General features: G+C 42.0%; 1 protein-coding gene across 6 annotated transcripts; it reads left to right on the plus strand.

Moving 5' to 3' along the window:
• Nucleotides 1-2,401: 2,401 nt before the first annotated feature.
• On the plus strand, nt 2,402-17,899 carry kcnk4b (potassium channel, subfamily K, member 4b). 6 transcript variants are annotated; one of them, XM_083783968.1, is made up of 9 exons: nt 2,402-2,926; nt 7,925-8,045; nt 8,752-8,930; nt 9,253-9,538; nt 12,716-12,833; nt 14,592-14,752; nt 15,181-15,373; nt 15,921-16,063; nt 16,161-17,899. In XM_083783968.1, exons 3-9 carry the CDS (start codon nt 8,926-8,928, stop codon nt 16,770-16,772), a joined length of 1,518 nt encoding a protein of 505 aa, XP_083640094.1. In that variant the 5' UTR covers nt 2,402-2,926; nt 7,925-8,045; nt 8,752-8,925; the 3' UTR covers nt 16,773-17,899. The 6 variants fall into 6 exon arrangements, with proteins under 6 accessions (XP_083640094.1, XP_083640093.1, XP_083640096.1 ...); XM_083783967.1 differs by having other exon boundaries at nt 2,402-2,675; XM_083783970.1 differs by having other exon boundaries at nt 2,402-2,675; nt 9,256-9,538.
• Nucleotides 17,900-20,581: the final 2,682 nt, after the last annotated feature.

Raw genomic sequence — 20,581 nt, forward strand, 5'->3', positions numbered from 1 at the left:
TGGTGGTCACTTGCACCAAGAGGGTTGGTGAGTTGCATGCACTTTTGGTCAGCCCTGAGTGCTTCCAGATGGATCGAGCCTGACCGGAGGAGTGAGTGTGGTTCTTTGACCAGATCCTTCTTTCTTGCCAAAGGTCCTGCATGAGGGTTATGCTTACTCTCCAGCTCGGACTGCTTCGGAGGCGTCATGCGGATAGAGAGAGAGCAATTAACCAAGGTTCTGACATATTGTTCTTTCTCTCCTCCCACACTCGATTGTCGAATGAGTAAGACACACCCTCTGTGAGTACTTAAGAGCAGCCTGCAGTCAGTTCCACTTTAGAATTGGTGTGAACATTTTTCCAGCAGGAATGATTGAACTGTGGACTAAGGTGAAGTAATAATTTACTTAATTTAGCTTACATAATTTCTGCTTGTTTAATTTTCACTAGATCTTACTGTTTTTTCTGTTTTGTTTTTACCTGCTAGCCTGACGTGGTGTTGTCATTTTGTCCAACAAGCACCAGCAATTATCCCAGTTGGTGGTGTTCTTTCTCGGCCTAGGCTGGAGTCCTTTTCACAGTGAATTATTGAACCACGCTGTGGATTAAGGCTGCTGCACCCAGTACGATACCATTGAGATCTGCCGTTCTGGGCAGTTTTTTTACCGGCGAGACTTTCAACTTTCACTTGGTTGCTTAAATGTTGCTGGTTCCACTTCCTACTTCAAGCACCAGGTGAATCGGATATTGCTATACCCACATTGGAATGATACAATGGGAGGAGACATGCAGTTTATAACCACGGTTACAGTATGTGACCTGATTCAATCATTCGAATCCTGTCATGGGCTTTCAGCACCTTAAAACATTTTACAGCAGGTGTCTGTGTGGGAAGGCTCTTTATAGGGGCAGCCAAGCCTTGCAACACACACAGGTGCACACAGTAGTTAATCAGAAAACCTTACCTCGAATATGTCCCTCTGCCGTGGAGTCATTCCACTGGAGTGATCCAATCGGGTCACATAACTGTTCTCCGTAACAGTCATTGGTTCATGCCATGGATGCACACATTTTGCACATTGTGAAAAAATTGCCAATAATAATACCATTCAAACTCTGTTGTGTGTTAGATTAAATTCAAAAGATATTGGCTGAACAATGTTGTAAGGTAATATGAATAAAATTACATAACTGATTAATTAAGATGATTATTACATTTTAAAAGGCAATCACAAGCCTTTAAAAGTTTAACAGAATTATTACATTTGAAAGATAACCCTCCCAACATGGCTGGTACAAGAAAGTAGTCTTGCGTTGCCAGACTTGCCAGACGATCAGAGTTCTCTGTCAACCGACACATCTGTATGAAGAACCACCATAAATACATTGGATTTGTTCCACAATGCAGTTCTTGGTTTAACTGTAATTGTTTCCACCCCATTTGATTGTCACTAGTCTCTAGTTGAGCAAAGACTTTAGAGACTGGCTTGTGAGTCTAATGAGAAAGGAATTTCTGCACTTACATTTATGTGTATTAGATTACTTGTAACCTAATCACACCATGTGTGACATACACAATCGTTCTGGACACACACATGCAAAGACATGCACATGCACACATGCAAAGACATGCACATGCACACATGCAAAGACATGCACATGCAAATGTGCAAAGACATGCAGTGAGAAAGAAAGAAAGCAGACACAGCCATATGATGAGGAAAAGTGGATATTGAGGGAATGCTGGCTGAGCTGGCCACTCAGACTGTCTCAGTAGTCAGCATACCTCACATAAACTATAGATCCATAAACCTGGCACGCTCCAGATTGATGGCTGCACAAACATTCGGACAACAGGCGCCACTGTATGCCTCAAGACAAAGGTATCAAGTAGGGGAGAATACTGTGTTGGAATTGCAGACAGTATAAATGCAGGGTGTGCTGCTGCACCTTGTCTACATACATTACGTGGCATTTAGCCAAGCCATTCTGCTTATTCCCACAGTGTCTGATGTATATTCTGATGAGGGACAGGCAGACAGATTAGCCTTGGATAAAGATCCTAGCATGTAATCTGAATTCAAATTTAAGTTCATTTTTATAATATGCAAGCATTGTACTTTTTTTTTTTTACAGATTTACAGAATTAATTTTGCCTCCCAAACACAAGAAAAACAGTCATGTAATCATCAGTTGTTCCATAAATAATGTTTAATAATGATAATAAACAAAATGACTGTTTCCAGATCAGTTTAGCTCCCTCTAGCACAACTGACTGGTCGCTCCTTTCTTTGCTGCACTGTTTCACATGTCCCTATATTTCTGTCACTCTTTCTCTCTCTTGCTCCCTCACACTCCTCTCTCTCTTACTCGCCTCGTCTTCCCACTCTCTCCCCTTCTCTCTCTCTTTTTCTCTCTGTCTCTGTTTTCTCCCCCTTATCCCCCTCTCTTTCTCTCTCCCTCAACCCTCCCCTCTTTCTCTCTTTTATCCCTATCTTTTTTTTTCTTTGACTCACCCTCTTCATACACAGTCAGTTTGATGGAGTAATTCTTCCTCCTTGCCCACTCAGCAATAGCCCCGGCCCACACTCACACAGACAGTTGTGCTTTTAGTCTCCCTGTCTGTGCCTGTATGAATCTATGAAACGGCATTAAGGAGCTGATACGCTGGATTCTTATGATCGCTCATTTTGAGGTAAGTGAACAGTGGGCTGGGCTGGCTGCTACTATAGACCTTATCTCTTTGGCTATAACATGTGTCTAGAGCAGTTTGGTTGCAGCAGTGGCTGTGAAGCGTATTACAGTTTCCCGCATGGCCAGCCGTGTGTGTGAGCGCACATGTGTGTGTGTGTGTGTGTGTGTGTGTGTGTGTGTGTGTGTGTGTGTGTGTGTGTGTGTGTGTGTGTGTGTGAACATGAAGTCCTTACTGTGTTGCTGCTGCTTGAGGTAGGTACAGATATAGTGTTTTAGCTGATCTTATTCAAATGCATACATTTCTCATGTGTGCATAATGTTTGATTAGTATGCATGTCTCTATATGGTTTCTTACTTTCAAGTTTGACGATAATATACAGTGAAACTATATGTAGATTGTACTGTATGAAATTGAATGGAAAGAAAATACAACTTACCTCACACGATTCTCATAGTGGCAGTATTGTATAATGTAGAGGACTGCCACATCAGTTCTGAAAGAAACAGATTTATATATTGTAGGCCTATGTCTGGAAAAAAAACAAGAAATAAGTTAACAGATCTGTGAACAAAAAAGTGGGGCCAAAGTAATGTCCAAATACAATGCATAGGGACCCAATTCCTCCCTGCATACTTAGCACTCATGCGTCAAGGGTTGGATTGGGGTAAATCCCTGCAACATACTAGACTAGAGTCATGTCCAAGGGTTGTACTTGTACATCAAGCTGCCTCACGCTACAGAAACAGGAGACCCTGTCAGGTCTAAAGGAGCAACTTGGACACTCAGGCATGAAGGAAGCATGAGTTCAAGTCCGTTGCTCTCCCCTTGTCCCCCATATATGGGGACTAGGTTGGTGGAGGGTGTGTAGAGCCCAGGATCACATTAGATGATTGACACAGGGGTGAAAAATGGGTTACAAAATCGTGGGATAAAAAATATATAAAAAAAAAAAGAAACAGGAGATAGGTGCTATGGGCAACATGGCTCGGCAAGGCTATACTTACTTATGACCAGGAAAGGTATAATCACACAGCCTATTTAATTGTGAAAGGGGTACTAACAATAACATTAGTTAGCTGCCCCAGCTTCACAGATTAGAGATCCACCTAAATCGGAGGAAATCCTTTATTTGAAAATTAATATTTTATAGACACACATCACCCACATCCACATGGACAAATTGGACATCAAAATCCAAAATTAAATGAAATTTTCAGTTTTTGCTGCAGTGGGCCTACTGCTCCTCCCACCCCAGCTGCGGAGCTCCCCCACTCCCCATTTGTGATCACAGCATTGCTGCTTTCTAAGTTCCTAAAAAGCCACTGACCAGACTGTCGCTGCGCCAAGCGCAGCTGCTCTCCCCTACATGTAATGTAGCATGAGATTTAAAGTGACACAATATATCCACGAAATGTTTGGTTTGTCTATATTTCATTTACCATTATGAATAGTTTATATTTATTATCAAAAAACTGTCTTTGTAGTATATGTATGTATAGGCTGCAGGCCAACTGTGTCTGTGTTTATACTATACAACAACAAGGCAAGTATCTAGAACACGTATGTGTACATGGCAACTGAATTTAACTCTATACAGCACTATGTCACATGTTGGTGTCTGCAATTTCTTACCAGCCGTGCTAGCGTGGCTGGTATTGTATTAATTGTTTTCTGATCCTCACGATTCACAAGTAGCATGCATGTGGTCAGGGCAGGCACTAACTATAGCTGAGCCACCCAGGGAACCCCATGCAGCGTCTGCAATTTAGTGAGAAGGTCTGAGTTCAGATATTCAAAACAGCTCAGAAGGCCACAGTATATTTTCCTGTCAGTGTGTGACAGTTTATTGGGCCGAGTTTAAGCCATGGCCAATGGAACTGCTGACTGGGGGATTGCAAGGACAGAAGTTGTACTTCAGAAAAGTAGATTTAATTCTGGCTTGGAGAAAGCTAATAATGTAATTGACAAAGTATGAAATGAATCTCCTCATTGAAATATGTTCTACCCTTTGGGAGTAGTGTTGGTGTCAGTATCATGTCAGACTCTTGATTTGATGTCAGTTTAATGACCTTTATTTTTATTTTTTTAATTCAGATAGCCAGAAATGAGTACAACGCTCCTAAAAAAATGTAATCTCTCTGACACATCCATCTTGGGGCCACAATCTGCATTCAAAGATGTTCCTAGAAGCTTTGTCATTGGTCGAAAAAAACGAACCAATCAGGAAGTAGACAGGCAAATTAATCGACCAATGACAAAGCTTCTAGGATCTTTGAATACAGATTGCGGCCCCTAGATGTGTCACAGAGACTAAATTCTTTTTGGGAGCATTTTACACATTGCTGGCTGTCTGAATACCCCCCCCCCCCCCCCCCCCCAAGTCATTAAAATGTTGACATTATTGCTTATAGCAGCTTTAAGTTTGAAAAAGATTCAGCTACAAGTTATTCAGTATTCAAAGTTTGCTTGATGTTTACTCCTACAGTGGAGGATTCAAGGTCATACTGTATGTTTGTTTGCACTTGCAGAGTATTATGTGTTTGAAAGTGTAGAATGCTGATACGAAGTACGTATTTTGATAGTAGTTTTGGGGCCAGTGTTACATTATTGGTGACACGTCTCCTGTACTCACAAACAATGTGTAAAGTACCCTGACAGTCTGCAGAGCAGTGGGCATGTGTTCCAGACTGTGATCAGCCAGTCAGAGACATATTGGCCACTGGAGGATTTCATTTGTTTGGAAGTGGTGAAAACATCCCAATGGATTGCTTGGCTCAGCAATGTACAGTATTGTTAAACAAGAAATTACAGTACATATAATGAAGCAACAAAGTAGTGTCTCGGGCTGTTAGCGGCTGGGAGAGACTTCCCCCGCATGTCTTGGGGTGCGTCTGTGTTTGTTATGGACTGCAAGCTGAACGACATGCCAGGTCCTTATCAACATGGTAGCTTCCCTCTACCTGGTCCATCGAGGCACCCTGCCTGATGGCCACAATCTCCACTGTGTGTCGATTCTGACTAGAATGAGAGAGTGATCGCAGATGTAAGAACAAGGACTGCTCCCAGTAACGGTGGCCAATAGGAGATGAGTTCTGACTGGCTGTCATCCAGCATTAGTGCATCATTGGATTGGCTATGCTTGAACGATGAGGATATTCAGAGGGTCCTATATACCGCCCCAGTGGGCACAGTGACAATAGTAACAATACTCCTTCAGCGTCTCCGGGGCAAGAGATGCAATAATGTGTCAGCAACTCTGCATTCCACATCGGGCACAGCTAGCGTGTGTAAAACCCAAGAATCGAACCTGAGTCTCCCATGTAAGCCTAAGGTCGAATCTCCCTTTGGCCAGGGGAGTTATTAGCTATAGGCTGAGCTGCTTCCTTCATCCCATTTTGTTCCGCCCAACAGGAACCCTGATCCCAGTCATGACACCAACGTAACACCTGAGATTTGAACCCGGGTCTCCCCTTGGCCAGGGGTGATCTACGCACAGCTTTTGGGCTTCAGGCTGTGCTACTCTGTGCTTACCGGCCCAGCCAACCGTCCAGAGTCATGTAAAAACGGACATGTAAAAAAACACGTGGTACAGTCAGACATTAAGGCTAAAAGGATAACAGAAAGGTCCTGGGGACTTGTTTCCATTGTGGTCCTGAAAAAGACAGTAAGGCATATTCAGTGGGCCAGCCGTGCTATTAACTGCCTGCTCTATTGTAGATTGCGAGCACCAGAAGTGGGACGCAAGATAGCTTCCAGTGCCTTGCTGCCACGAGTCTACTGTAAATGAAAGAGATTCATGGCTGCACCACCCAGAAGGGACCTAACCACCACCACCACCACACACTCACCCTCCAACAACAGTGTCAGTAATGGGCCTTTGCAGAGAGACCCTCCACACCAGACAGGGGCCATACGTTAGTCCGACGTACCAATAGTCGGACATACGTGGCCGGTTAAGACTCACCCTGGCTTCTGTGTGAGGTTAGGGTTAGTTTTATAGGTAGGGTTAGTAAGGGATGTCATGTCGGAATAATGCTACACACCCACACCAGGCAATTCTCAGTCTGAGCCCTTGAGCGAGGGAGGGGTTCGCCTCAGCATCCTGTGTGTTGGGTAAGTGGGTTACTGGGGACAGTAGATAGCTTCAGGTGGGGGCTGTGTAGTGTCCCAGGCTACTGGGAGAGACTTCCCAGCATAACTTAGGGTCGTCCATGTGTCTTTATTGATGTCATGGGGTCCATGCTATATCCAGGGTTCAGTTGGCTTGATGGTTGGTGTACTGGCGTAAATAAAAGAGAGTATTGGGTCATTATAGTAATATTATACAATGGCCAGATCTGTTTGCTCATTGGGGTGTATGATTCCTCATTGATGAGATAAAAGGGTTTAAGGGGTGTTCACATTCTAACAGCAATCATAATCACGATACTTAGTGTTCATAATGATGTAACAGATCGCGCTGTTGTTACTTTATGGGCGTAGCTTTAGTTGTGTATTCAATTGTGCCTTAATTTGTTAGTGGGGTTGTAAAGGCTGAACAGGTGCGTGCGTGCATGCAATTATTACCCATTCAGATTATGGTAAATAAACCATGGTAAATGACTCTTGATTAGAATGGCAATGTAAACAAACAAAACAAGTAATACTGTATGTGATACTAGTACATTTAAACACACTTAAAACATTGAAATGTTTTTAATCATTCATGACTGAAGTGTTTAAGCATGCTATTGTGAGTGACTTACTTTATACTGTACATTTCCTTATTCACACCCCGTCTAAACACTGACATCACAGAGACAGAGACATAATGCCCAGTGTCTGTATCTTTTTAGTGTGGCTCATTACGGACCCTTCATCCATCCCTAATTGCTAATTCATTATTGACTTCATTGATTAACTGGAAGAGAGGGACAATTGTGTAATTCTATGTGATTTCATTGACTGGTAATTTGGTGAAATATTTGCTCATTACTTCTAAATATGCAAGTCACTGTAGTAATATACTGTAATACTAGACACTAGACAATAACAGATAATGTCATCATTGTATTATGTATTAATAAATACTATTCATAGCCAAGGCCTCGTTTCCATCACACATGAACACCTGTATGGATGTGACTGTCTCTCTATTACAAATTTTAATAGTTGGAGCTTGTCAATACCCAGACATGTGAGTCAACAATGTCAACACAAATAGACAGTAGAGTTTATTGCAGTCCTGTCCTGCTCTTGCTCCTATCTAGTGTCAGAGTGCGAGGGCGACGGCCTTCGCAAAAGCCTGACCTCGAGGGATTCCATTCTCAGTCGTGAGAGGAAGAAGGCCTGGAAAAGACGAAGGTTTGTCGACGAAGGGGAGAGAATCAGGTATCTACGCTGCTTTATGAATGGATCTGATATACAGAAACAATGTTGAGTGTTGGCCTGTTGGGTTGACTCTGAAGAGTTTGAAAATTGACCTGTAAGGGTATTTTTACCCTTTCAAATTAACAGGACTTTAGCTGTTGCTTTTGGGGTGTACCAGTAGCTCCACCAAGCGTATAATTGCAACGTTCCCGGTTTGACAAATGTACTGCATGAAACAAGAACACTAACCACACCCCTGCTCTAGCTTAAAACAGAAATGCCTAAGTAATGTTTACAAAGGTAATCAAGGTATGCAATCACATGATCACATACATTTTAGACATGTCAGGTCTATTTTACTTATTTAATAATAATGCTTTCGTCAATGTAGACCTGTTGATTCACATAATCAAATGCATTTCTCCAATAGAAATTACATTTTGGCAAAAGAAGAGGACATCAGGATTTAGAAGAAATGGATCGAAAATCTAATCACATAGGAGATCCCTGTAAAAGTTTATTTGAAGCACTCCAGGGCTTTTTTCTTTTATGTGACATTTACAAAGCTTCATAGGCCATTAAGACATCATTGTTGCATTATGCTGTATGGCAGTGGCAGCATTGTAGCACGGAGGGCTTAGAAGGCTGTGGGTGTAGAGATATATGGCATCGAAACAGACAATGGGATCTCAAAGCCTTCATGTGGTCGCTGATGTATCTGTTGCAGCAGCTGGACTGCTCCTGAGTGATCCGGCGCTGCACGGGTGGTCATTCTGAATGTCAGCAGCATCATCTCACAGTGGAATATGGTTTATTTAGACAGTGCCGCGGCGACAGAGGATAGACAGGGGAGATCAAACTGCATGTGGCACAGATCCCGAACTATGATGATGATGCTACTATGTGGTCAGTGCTCTCACAATTCATTGTGCTCACACAAACACACAACACACACCACACGCAAGGGCAAGTGTGCGTGTGCACCAACACTCCTAACCCGTTGTAATGTCACAATCTTAGTATAATGTCCCATCTTCAGTGTCTTCCATCAGAGAGGGGATGACGATTCAGAGTTTTCGCTAACGATAAACGAAACAAGCTTTGTGTCACGTCGGCTGACGGACAATGGGTGCAACCTCATTTAGTTTGTTTTGGGCAAATGACCATTGGGTTCCGTGGAGACTTGTTGGGTTGATGAAGTCACTGGTTGCTGATGTATATGTTGCAGCAGCTGGTCTCTCCCTGACTCTCCCATCAGTGGAAGTGGGCAGCAGCAACAATCGGTGTTGGATTCGGAGGACTTTTGGGGACCTGGACGTGTAGCCATGCGCTGCTCCACCCTTCTGATCATCCTAACGGGGGTACTGCTGTATCTGGTGATGGGTGCAGTGGTGTTCCGCACCCTGGAGCTGCCCACTGAGGAGGGGGTCTTCAATCACCTGCAGGACAGGCAGCGCAACTTCCTGCTAAACTATACCTGCATCAGCGAGGAAAACCTACAGGCCCTCATAGAGGTAAGGCAGGTATATAGGCCTACATAATAATAATAATAATAATAATAATAAAACTTTATTTGTATAGCACCTTTCATGACATGAAATGCAGCTCAAAGTGCTTTACAGAACAATGGCGAATAAAAGAAAAGCAAGGCAACGACATTAAAAAACAAGCAGTAATGCAATACAGTGAGGACATGAATAACAAAAAAAATAAAAGATCAATTAAAAGCAATGTTGTAGAAGTGGGTCTTGAGCTGAGCTTTAAAAATGTCTACAGAGGCTGCCTGACGAAGGTACAGTGGGAGCTTGTTCCATGCCGACGACCCGTAGAAGCAAAAAGCTGCTTCCCCGTAGTCTTTTGTTGCCATTTTTTTAGGCAAAGCGAGCAGGCCAGCAGTGGAAGACCTTAGGGGGCGGTTTGAGACATATTTAGGCAGGCAGTCATGTAGGTAGGAAGGTGCGAGACCATTGAGAGCTTTATAGACAAGTAAAATAATTTTAAAATCAATCCTAAAAACAACCGGAAGCCAGTGCAGTGATGCCAAAACTGGAGTAATATGTTCTCTCATCTTAGTTCTAGTTAAAACTCTGGCTGCTGCATTTTGGACATGTGGCTAGATTGAGCCATGTGACATTTTGTGTTTGTATGTTGTGGCTCTGCTAAAGGCTAGCTCTCTATAGTCCAGAGGGTTAGTCTGTGGGTGTGGGTGTGTGCGTGCGTCTGCCTGCCTGTCTGTCTGACTGACTTTTGTAATGGAAGTGAAACTGAAACCTTGCCCAAGTTAGAGCCATACATCATAGATACGTCACACTATAGTCACATAAGATCAACATTGGTTAGTCAACATGATTTGACTTTTGTTTTCTTTAAAATGGACAGATTGAACACCTAACAATACCACTGTCATATCTATTCTACCCATTGAACTAAGCTATCCCTTTACCTTGCCAATGTTAGTGGCATGCTCTCACCAATGTGCTATGCAGGGAATGAAACCCCTAACCTTGGGAGTGTTAGAGCCATATGGTCTACAAATTGAGCTGTGCACAACTGCTCTGCCACAGCTCTAAGGAAAATGTTTTGTAATAACCTTCAGCATTTAATAATAGATACACACAGTGCGATCAGATGTTCAGTGCTATGCAAAACATTGTTATGCTTTTACTTGTAGCACTTACTGGTAGAAAAAAAAGAAGAGAATAGAAAAAAAAAAGATTGGCTAAATACAGTATTGTATTCAGAACAAAAGAGGAAGGCTACTAATGGCCAGTGAAGATAAAATCAGTGGACGGTGCACTTTGATCCAAAAGGCGGAAAGCATCCTTACAAAAAAGGCTTAGTTCATCAGTACATCTTTTTAAAATTGTTAATTGATGAACTAAGCCTTTTTGTTGAAGCTTTTTAACATTCTGAAAAGTGCATTGGCTTCTTTTTGACAGTATTGTAGCCTATTCACTGGGGTATTGAAGCTTTGACTCACTGACCAGCCAGAGACCTATCATATTTCACAGTTAATATACTAGGAGCATTTCATCATCCATCATACAGTAGGCCTATTTGTCCTGGGTCTGCGGCCATCCTAATGACAATCTATTTTGTTAGCTTAAACCTTTTGTTTGCTTAAACCAGTATTCAGACTCTCTAAAAGCACTTTGTTTATGATCCAGTGGAGCAGTGTGGCTTGAGTGAAAACCAGATAACAGGTGCTGGCATCGATAGAACCAGCTATGAAAAAAGGGAAGCCTGTGATGACATGGGGAGTGACAGCTATGCCAAGTTTCAGCTAGTTTGGCAGCCATGTTGCGTTCCCAGATGTGTGTCAAAGTTTTCTCAAAGGTCTATTTTTAGTCTGTATTAAAGATGCAAGGGGATGTTAAGGGTTCAGCCAGTTCAACAGTAAATAATAATACTTTTAAAAAGAAATGTTATGAACAAGATCAGAGTTATACATCCAGTGAGGGGTTGATTATTTATTTATTTCATTTTAAAGGTGTGTTTAAAAGTGATTGATTTTATGTATTGTTTGAAATAAGTGTTGAACAGCTCTATATTCTGATTGCGTCCAGAAACTCCAGTCTCCCAGTCTTTCCATTTCTTTACCATACAGTATACCAAAAAAAATTATCAAGAGAACTCTTTTTTTCCCCTAATGGGACTTATCGAGGGTAGCTACTGGGACGTAAGTCGGGACTTGATCCCCCGGCTGGGTCACCTGAGTGAGGGGTATGATGTTGGGAGACCCGAAACCCTGATGACCTTGGGATACATCACTGAGGATACGTCCCAGGTGCATCCATTTATGTATGTATTTTGTTATAGTTATTCTATTTATAGTGACTCATAGGAATAGACTACGTGACAACCAGGAATAGTCTGGTGACCACCGGAGAGACGGGTGGCAGCCGGAAATTAGACAGCACCCGGGAGCAGTATGGGTTGGCGCCCCAGCAAAAGCCCCAGCAAAAGCAATTTCCAAAACACAGTGAACTGTATATTCCTTTCTATGAATACAGCTCATGAGTTATACTTTTATATTATTTGGGGTTAAAATATCATGTCTTTGGCAAGTGTTTGGGGTCTGTAATAAGATTTGAATGTAATCTACAATATTAAAAGTGAATGAGTCATATTTTAGCCTTGTAAGTGAATCATAAATCCATTAAATGACTGAATAGGCTTACTGTTGAATTAATATTGACTCATTGTCACCAGTCAATATTTGCTATACAAGAACACTCCCCTCTTACTGTATTTTCTGTTATGAGAAAAAGTAGTGGAGGTACTTATTTGGCTTCCTGACAGTGTATATGAAGCTTAGCCACTAGCAGTTTGCTAGATTTGTTCCGGGTACACATGCATGCACGCAAGCACGTGCACGCCGTGCCCCCGGAGACAGCTCTTCCCAGGATTGACTATATCCTCCTCAATAGGCCTAATACTGTTCCGGGACTCATCCAGGTGAGACATTAGCCTCACATAGTATGGATTCATACAGGAAACAATGCTTGCCTTCTAGTCAGCCATTTCATAGTGAGTTTTCAGGTCCTTCTTCCAGATATTACATAATCAATATCTATGTTGTGATTATTCCAAGTATCCATAAGCGGATGGAAATATTAAATAAAACCTCTATGCCATGTGAACTGAACATCCTAATGAACCCATTCCTCTGGTTGTGTCCTGTATGTCAGGAGGTGGTGGAGGCCATGGGGGCTGGTGTGGACCCCAGCAGCAACAACTCCACCTTTGTCAGTCAGTGGGACCTGGCCAGTGCCTTTTTCTTCTCAGGGACAATCATCACAACCATTGGTGAGTAAATAATACATTATAATTGTTAATCACTTTAACATGGTGTCCCTATAGGCATATAGGTGAAAGTGTATTATTATTTATTTATTATATTATATTATTAATAGCAGGGTGCAGCACAAGGCTCACAAGGTGCGGAATGGCAACGTTTTGAGGGTTTGTAGATCTGATATTTTTGCTTGAATAGCTTAAAGCACACACACACACACACACACACACACACACACACACACACACACACACACACACACGCACACACACACACACAACAATGGGTCGTCAGTGGGGGAGGACCGAAAGTTAGATTTAAAACTTACTTAGTATATCATTTTAGCCTTCATCAAGATCAAAGTTGATCATAAAATATAGATATAATAAACAATATCCATTTCAAAATCCTGGTCTCTAAACTACCTCCCGTGGCCACCACTGATGGAGGGGAAAGGAACTGGTCGGAATAATGTGTACCTTCCACACGCTACGTCCGGCCGGGGAAACTCTCCCCTGTCAGGTGAAAAGAAAGCAGCTTGGACTCCTCATGCATAGAAGGAAAATGGTAAATGGTGCATTTATATAGCGCCTTTATCCAAGGCGCTTTACATAGATTGTGCATTACATTCACCCATTCACACACACATTCATACACTGATGGCGGCGGAAGCCATGCAAGGTACCAACCAGCACATCGGGAACAATTTGGGGTTCAGTGTCTTGCCCAAGGACACTTTGACATGTAGACAGGAGGAGCTGGGATTCGAACCTCCGACCCATGGAATCGGATCATTGGACGACCTGCTCTACCTCCTGAGCCACAGCCGCCCTGGAAGCGTGAGGTCAGCCCGCTGCCCCCTCAGGTTGGCAGAGGAAGTGTAGCGCCCAGGATTACATTAGATAATTGACACTCAGTGAAAAAATGGGTTACAAAATCGTGGGCTAAAATTTTAAGGATAAAAAAATATCCATTTCATAAGAAAGTGAACCTCAAACCTTTCTGAAATCATGTTGATGGTCATTAATATGGAATCTGAAATCGTGAATTCACAAAATTCTAATAAATATTTACTTCCTTGGCCTACTGTCAGCATATACAAGAAATTTGACGCTGAATCAGTCTAGTGGTTTGCAAGATTATCCACGGACAGACAGATGGACATCATAAAATATCGGTGACCATAACCTGACACCATTCTTTCATTACCATTGATCACTTAACTTCCGTAGTAGGCTACAAATCTTAGATTTTCTTTAAATGCATGTACACAGGACAGTTTTCATAAAACATCACTATTAATTAGGCCATGTCCCCATTGTAGTAATAGGCATCCATACAGTAAATTGACAATTTTTGGGGTACTATGGTTCTGAGATAATGGATCCACCGCAGTTCCCTGTGTTCCCATTTTGTTTTTAGATAGCTTGACAGGAAACAGGGAGAGAGATGGGGGGAAGACAGCAAAATTCATCGGGACTCGAACACGCAACACACTGTCATGCTGGATTACCAGCCAAGGTGCCTGGACCTTCTTTAGGAAGAGGTTGTAAAAGTTTACCCCCTTATGTCAGAGTGGAGACTTGTTCTATGCCAAGGTCTGTTAGTGTGGAGACACTGTGATGTGCGTCTCTAAAGTGCCCATGAAAGACGGCCGTATCGCTGACTTTACTGAAGATTACTTCAAAAATCTTTTGACTTATAGATTTGGTGTAGCGCTTCAGTTGCTTGTCTTCCATTCTTCCCTAATAATATAATACTGTGTTCAGGTTACGGTAACATCTCGCCCAAGACGGAAGGTGGGCAGCTATTCTGTATTTTCTATGCCCTGTTTGGGATCCCCCTGTTTGCTATCCTGCTGGCTGGAGTTGGAGACCATCTGGGTACCTGGCTCAGGAAAGCTGTCGCCAAAGTAGAGAAGATCCTCCTGGTTAGATCACCGTTTCTGTCTCTCTCTCTCTCTCTCTCACTCACTCACACTCTCTCTCTGACGCACGCATGCACGCACACACACACACACACACACACACACACACACACACACACACACACACACACACACACACACACACACACACACACACACACACACACACACACACACACACACACACACACACACACACCACACACAAACAATCTCTCTCTCTCTCTCTCTCTCTCTCTCTCTCTCTCTCTCTCTCTCTCTCTCCCTCTCCCTCTCTCTCTCTCTCTCTCTCTTGTTTCTAATCATGAAATAGCTGAGAATGAGAATAATGTAGATCTTAATCTTAATCCTCTTCTTAATTCAGGACCAAATGAGATACTGAATCAGAACTGGACTTAACTCTGTTGCTTTACCTTCATCTTCTGTTACAGAAGTTTCATGTTAGTCCCACCATTGTGCGTGTCATCACAGCCATCTTCTCCATCGCATTGGGGGTGGGGCTGTTTGTCTGTTTGCCTATTGCTGTGTTCCAAGAGGTAGAAGGTTGGAGTCTCACGGAATCAGCCTACTTTGTAGTCATAACCCTGACAACGGTGGGCTTCGGAGACTATGTTGCAGGCACAGGTATGCACAGTAAATGCCCACCTACTGTATGTTTGAATTCAAAATAGCTTATAGAGACACACATGTCAGCTTTGGAGACGCGAGGTCTGATAATGTGTTGTCAAATAATTAAATTGTTTACATCTTACTGCCTCTTAATTGATTCCTTCTTTGTGTAAGGGGAGAGGTTTGCTTACATTTAAACTGCTTATTAATCTAATTGACAGATATGAACTTGCAGAAGGCTATGGCTTACTCTAGCTGTGTCTCTTAATAATGTTTCTATTTGCCATAGCAAAATGAATTTCGCTACTTCACACATTGCCAATACATTCACAAGTCAAATCTAATGAACCAAAGTTAATTTAGCTCAACTCTAATTTAATTTACCTCTTGAATTATTAACTATACTTTTCTAGTAAAGGATGAATAATTTATCAGATGATCTGGGAGGCCTGTAGGCCCTCTAGTAGCTAAAATCTATCTAATCTATCTCCATTGGGAGTTACAGGACTGCATTGGCTGTCTTAGCTCACTGCTACACTTATGCCTGTGTGTCTTTTCTAAGGTGACTCTGGGATTGAAGGGAGTGAACACTGGTATAAGCCTTTGGTTTGGTTCTGGGTCCTGCTGGGCCTGGCCTACTTTGTTTCAATATTAGCCATGATTGGATCGTGGCTTCGGGTTCTGTCCAGAAAGGCCAAAGCTGACGTACAGTACCCTCTCTTCTCCTCTCATTATAACTATTCCTTAATTATTACTATTCCATAATTATTTCCCACCGTCTCTTATCCTCTCTCTATTCTAGATGGAGGCGCTGAGTGCCCATGCTAAGAACATGCAGAACCTGTCAGTGGATTTCCGCATAGCAGGGAAACTTGATGACCCCTTCAAGCGGCATCGGAAAAGGGGGCGTCATGGCCGCAAACACGGCCATGACTCAACTGACGGGACCAGCGGGGTCCCTGGGGAGAAAGACCAATCCAGCCAATCAGAGTCTGAATCTGGCTCCGATTCCGGTTCCTCCTCCAATGAATCTGAATCCGGCTCACAGACGGAGTCCCAGGTCACCCAGACAGAGCACGTGCCTGAGGGGAAAACCGTGGAGGCCTTGAAGGAGGAGGAGGCCGGCCCGGATCCTCTGTTCTCTCAGCCTCTGGACTTCTTTGGGGAGAACCTGGCCTTCATTGACGAGTCTTCCGATGCGTTGAGCGGAAAGCTGCACTTGGATCCTCTTCTGGACACAGCAGAGCAACCCCGTTTGACGCCTTCCCGTCCAACCAGGAGACGCCGCCAAAGAAGACCTGTCCCACAGAAGAATTCTAAAGCTAACCACACCAAACACCAGCACACACACGCTGGTGTGCCTAACGGAGACGTGCTTCACCATCCCAGTCCCACTTCCCCAATCAAGCCTTAAGAATGTATTTATTCGTTGTTTTATGAGTTGAGATTAGCTTCACTGGCTGCACAAATATTGCCTGATGAGATATAAGATATGCTCAAAATGTCGCTGAGAGGAGTTGATTATATGTGGCCTATTTGTGTTGTTCACTATGCCTACTAACAGACATTTAAATAGAAACCAAATAATGGGTATATGTGATTTTGATACTCCAAGCATGAGTTATGCCTGATTCAAAGATGCTGATGTTTTTTTTTTTTTATGTTGTTAGCCATGTTACAAATATGGTGTTACTGCCCTCTACTGGGAAAATATGTAACTGTGTCATTCCTGTCCTTCAAACCACTCAAATACGGGCTATTGGCATTGAGCTAAGCCATATACAGTGTGATAGATGCAATTATAAAACATCAAACAAAAACAACCTGCCATAGCAGTCTGGAGATGAGATTGCGGAAGCTTTGGTCAAAGACAGGTGATGCTGAATCCTGCCAAAATCATATAAAGGTCTTGCATGTAGCCTATCCAAGCTGTATGTCAAGAGCTTCTGAAAAGGTTTCGCAATGGAACCCAAACTTTCTGTTGACCATGAGGTCTGGTCACGACCCCATACATTTGAATAACACATATTTGATTGGAGAACATCAGTGCTGATGTATTGTTTCGTCTCCAATACACAAGACTACAATTATTTGGGTTTTCATTCATGTTACAGTTACACCTCTTGTTTCTTCAGAAAGACCCACTGGTTGAAAAACACTATGAAATCAAAGGGGGGAAACGGCTCCTACACCTGGAAAATGTTTGCTGGCATGAAATAGAGCTTCCTAATCAGAACTCACAAACACAATAATGTCAGTTCGAGATTCATACAAATAATTTGCTTTTGCACAAGGGGTTTCCACTGTGCCTCAAGCCTGTTGTAGGCTGGTCCGGTGCATCTCAGGAGCAGGACAGGTAACGGGTAGAAGGAAGGCACTGAAGGAAACTCGGACAGTTAAAGCCTTTTATTCAGCAGGGTGCAAGTAAAAATGACAACGTTTCGATGCAACTATATAACATCTCCGTCAGGTCATCAATTTGCTTTTGCACTTGGCATACAGAAACCCTTGCACTTAACATATAAAACTTTTAACCACTTGAATGCCTTTTGGGGGTGTGGGGAGGGGGGGATTCACCTCATCATACAGGGGCTTAAATGTGCTGTAAGTCACAAGTGATATATTTTGGTTAAAACAAAAGCTTTTTAGTTCAAAAGTTAAAGCTCTATATTGCGATAGCAATCAAATTGCTATATAGAGTGTTTGTTCAGTAACATGGTTCTCCCCATTTTTCCAGCTCTTTAGTAAACAGTAGATACATTTTCAGGACACCAATTTAATCCAATCAGAAAAAAGGAAAAGAAAAGAAGAATTATCAGCTTCAATTTCCAGTTGCATTTTGTTAACAGGTTAACTGTGTCCTCGATGAGTTCTCTCTCTGCTGATATTGGTACCATGAGCTGGAGAGACCGGTAGACAGACCCCTGTTATTGAACAAATACCCTACATATACAAATTACTACCAGACTATATAGAGCTATAAACTATAAATAATTTAAACAAATATATCAATGCACCCTTTCAGTGGTTAACTCACAGTACAGTGGTTAACCTGGTAGACTCAGGAACCAAATGGACCGGGTCCAAATATTTCCACTGTAAATTTCCTACTGTATTCAAGATTTTACAGTGTTAAGTATCTGAGTGCTGGTGGCTGCACCGACTGCACTGGGATGAACTGCAATATTAACCCATATTTATAATTAGCTTAGTTATATAGTTTTTTTTTTATCTTGCCATGCAGGTTCATTTCAGGTGGCAAATGTTATTAGTATTTTGGAATTAAATCCAGATTGATATATTGTCATTTTCTTGAACACTGTGTACAACAGCATTAATGTTTTCAAATTCAATGTATACATTAATCTTATTGCTTATGTGAAATAAAAATGGAAATGAAAATGCCAATTTACATAATATGTTTATAAACTTGTCCAAGTACTACCGTAAGCTAGTATTGGTATTGCATAATCTATATGGACTCAATTGTCAGTTGTGGGGACTGACTGCATGGTGTATCAAGCACAATTGAGCCAATATGTTTTTTTTTTGATTGAAATATTTATTAACAGTTTGCAGAATTTACAGTACATTTCAAGCACAAACTCAATACAAAGACTGTTAACTGTGAGTGGACGACCCAATTAAGCATTACACTTGTTTACAACAGGGTCCACATTGTTCAATTCATCAAAAATGCATGATATATATCAGTATATGACCTAGAAGGCTAGAACTGGAAGTACCAGTAGTTCCCAAGGAACACAAATTGCTAAGATGCAATGTTAATAGACAGACACGACAGTAATATATCTGAGCAGGCTGAGCAGCCTTCAAGGACACATTTGGCAGGTGGTACAGTTACTGTAGTCACGAGTCACTCTCTGCTGCTATTTCATCAACATGCCACTAGAGGGCACACCAGCATTCGTATTTGTAAAACTGAACAAGTAATGTAAAAGTGAATGCCTATTGATTAAACGTGCCAGTAAATTGTAGGCCTACATTGAAGACTTTTTTTATAGATGACACAGAGTGTAGACCAACAGACATTAACATTAGGCTACACTGCAAATTGCTGCACCGTTTCTTATAAAGTGGTAGAAGATCATTCTATTTGATTAGTGAAACATTTAAAAGTGTGTGTGTGTGTGTGTGTGTGTGTGTGTGTGTGTGTGTGTGTGTGTGTGTGTGTGTGTGTGTGTGTGTGTGTGCGCAACTTTTGAAAAACGGAATAATTAGGCTACATTTATATGACCATCTTTACACTGCCCAGGTGGGCCTTGAGTTACAAAAGGTTGAGGGCCTTGAGTTACAAAAGGTTGAGTAGGCTGGGATATACAGTGGCCTATATGCTATCACATGCACAAACAATTGCTCTTACATGTTTGTATTTCAGCTGTTACACCTGTTTCAGGTCACAGACCACCAAAAGCACATGGCCCCATAGCTCTGGTCCATAGCCCTAATGCCCTTTGCTGCCGTTGAAGGCATTAGATTAGAGCTATATGGATCAGAGCCCCAGTAGTACAGATTAAAATGTCACCCTAAAATATGTTAGTATTCATCTTGTATAGCTTCACATATTTCACGTATATTTTGTCAACTGGCATTAGTCTGGCATACATGACAACATGCAGTTCACATTATGGGCGTACTGTAGTTCTAAAGACTTTGGTTAGCTAAAGTTGAGTTGCGCCTTTGTAAATTGTCCTTAATTTATTTGTCTCTCTCTCTTTAAGTCAAGGCAAACTGGGAGGGACTCTCACACACACAGAATAAAGGAGATCAGAAGAGTGGCCTGGATTGCAGTAAAATATCTCGTAGAATCCAGGGCTGACCAGAGTACATTAAGAACTTTATTAACAATCCAGTCCTCTAGTGGTTTGCTATACATAGAGCATTTGGGACTCTGGGAGTCTACTCTAGACATTCAAAATTGCTCAAACCACTAGACATTTTCAGTGAACCCCCAAATAATCATATTTACCCTCCACCTTAATAAACACTTGAAATGTAGGAGTTGGGGCATTCAATTTTGTTTGACTATAGGTTCCACACATACAATGTGTGAAAATATCAGATATACAAGCTCAGAACGACTTGCATTGCGAGGAATTGTGAGCTTGTAGATCGGCTATTTTCGCATATTTGACTTCTTTCTGATATTTGACCATTTGGACGATGTTTCAGTATATTTATAAGATAGTTTGTTGGTCTTTT

Source organism: Protomyctophum parallelum (assembly GCF_964188405.1).
Source record: "Protomyctophum parallelum genome assembly, chromosome: 1".
NCBI lineage: Eukaryota > Metazoa > Chordata > Actinopteri > Myctophiformes > Myctophidae > Protomyctophum > Protomyctophum parallelum.

Bases quoted from the DNA above. Each gene is read 5' to 3' on its own strand.
- kcnk4b (XM_083783968.1), top strand. The intron at 15,374-15,920 runs GTATGCACAGTA...GTCTTTTCTAAG, and splicing joins AGACTATGTTGCAGGCACAG to GTGACTCTGGGATTGAAGGG. The intron at 16,064-16,160 runs GTACAGTACCCT...TCTCTATTCTAG, and splicing joins CCAGAAAGGCCAAAGCTGAC to ATGGAGGCGCTGAGTGCCCA.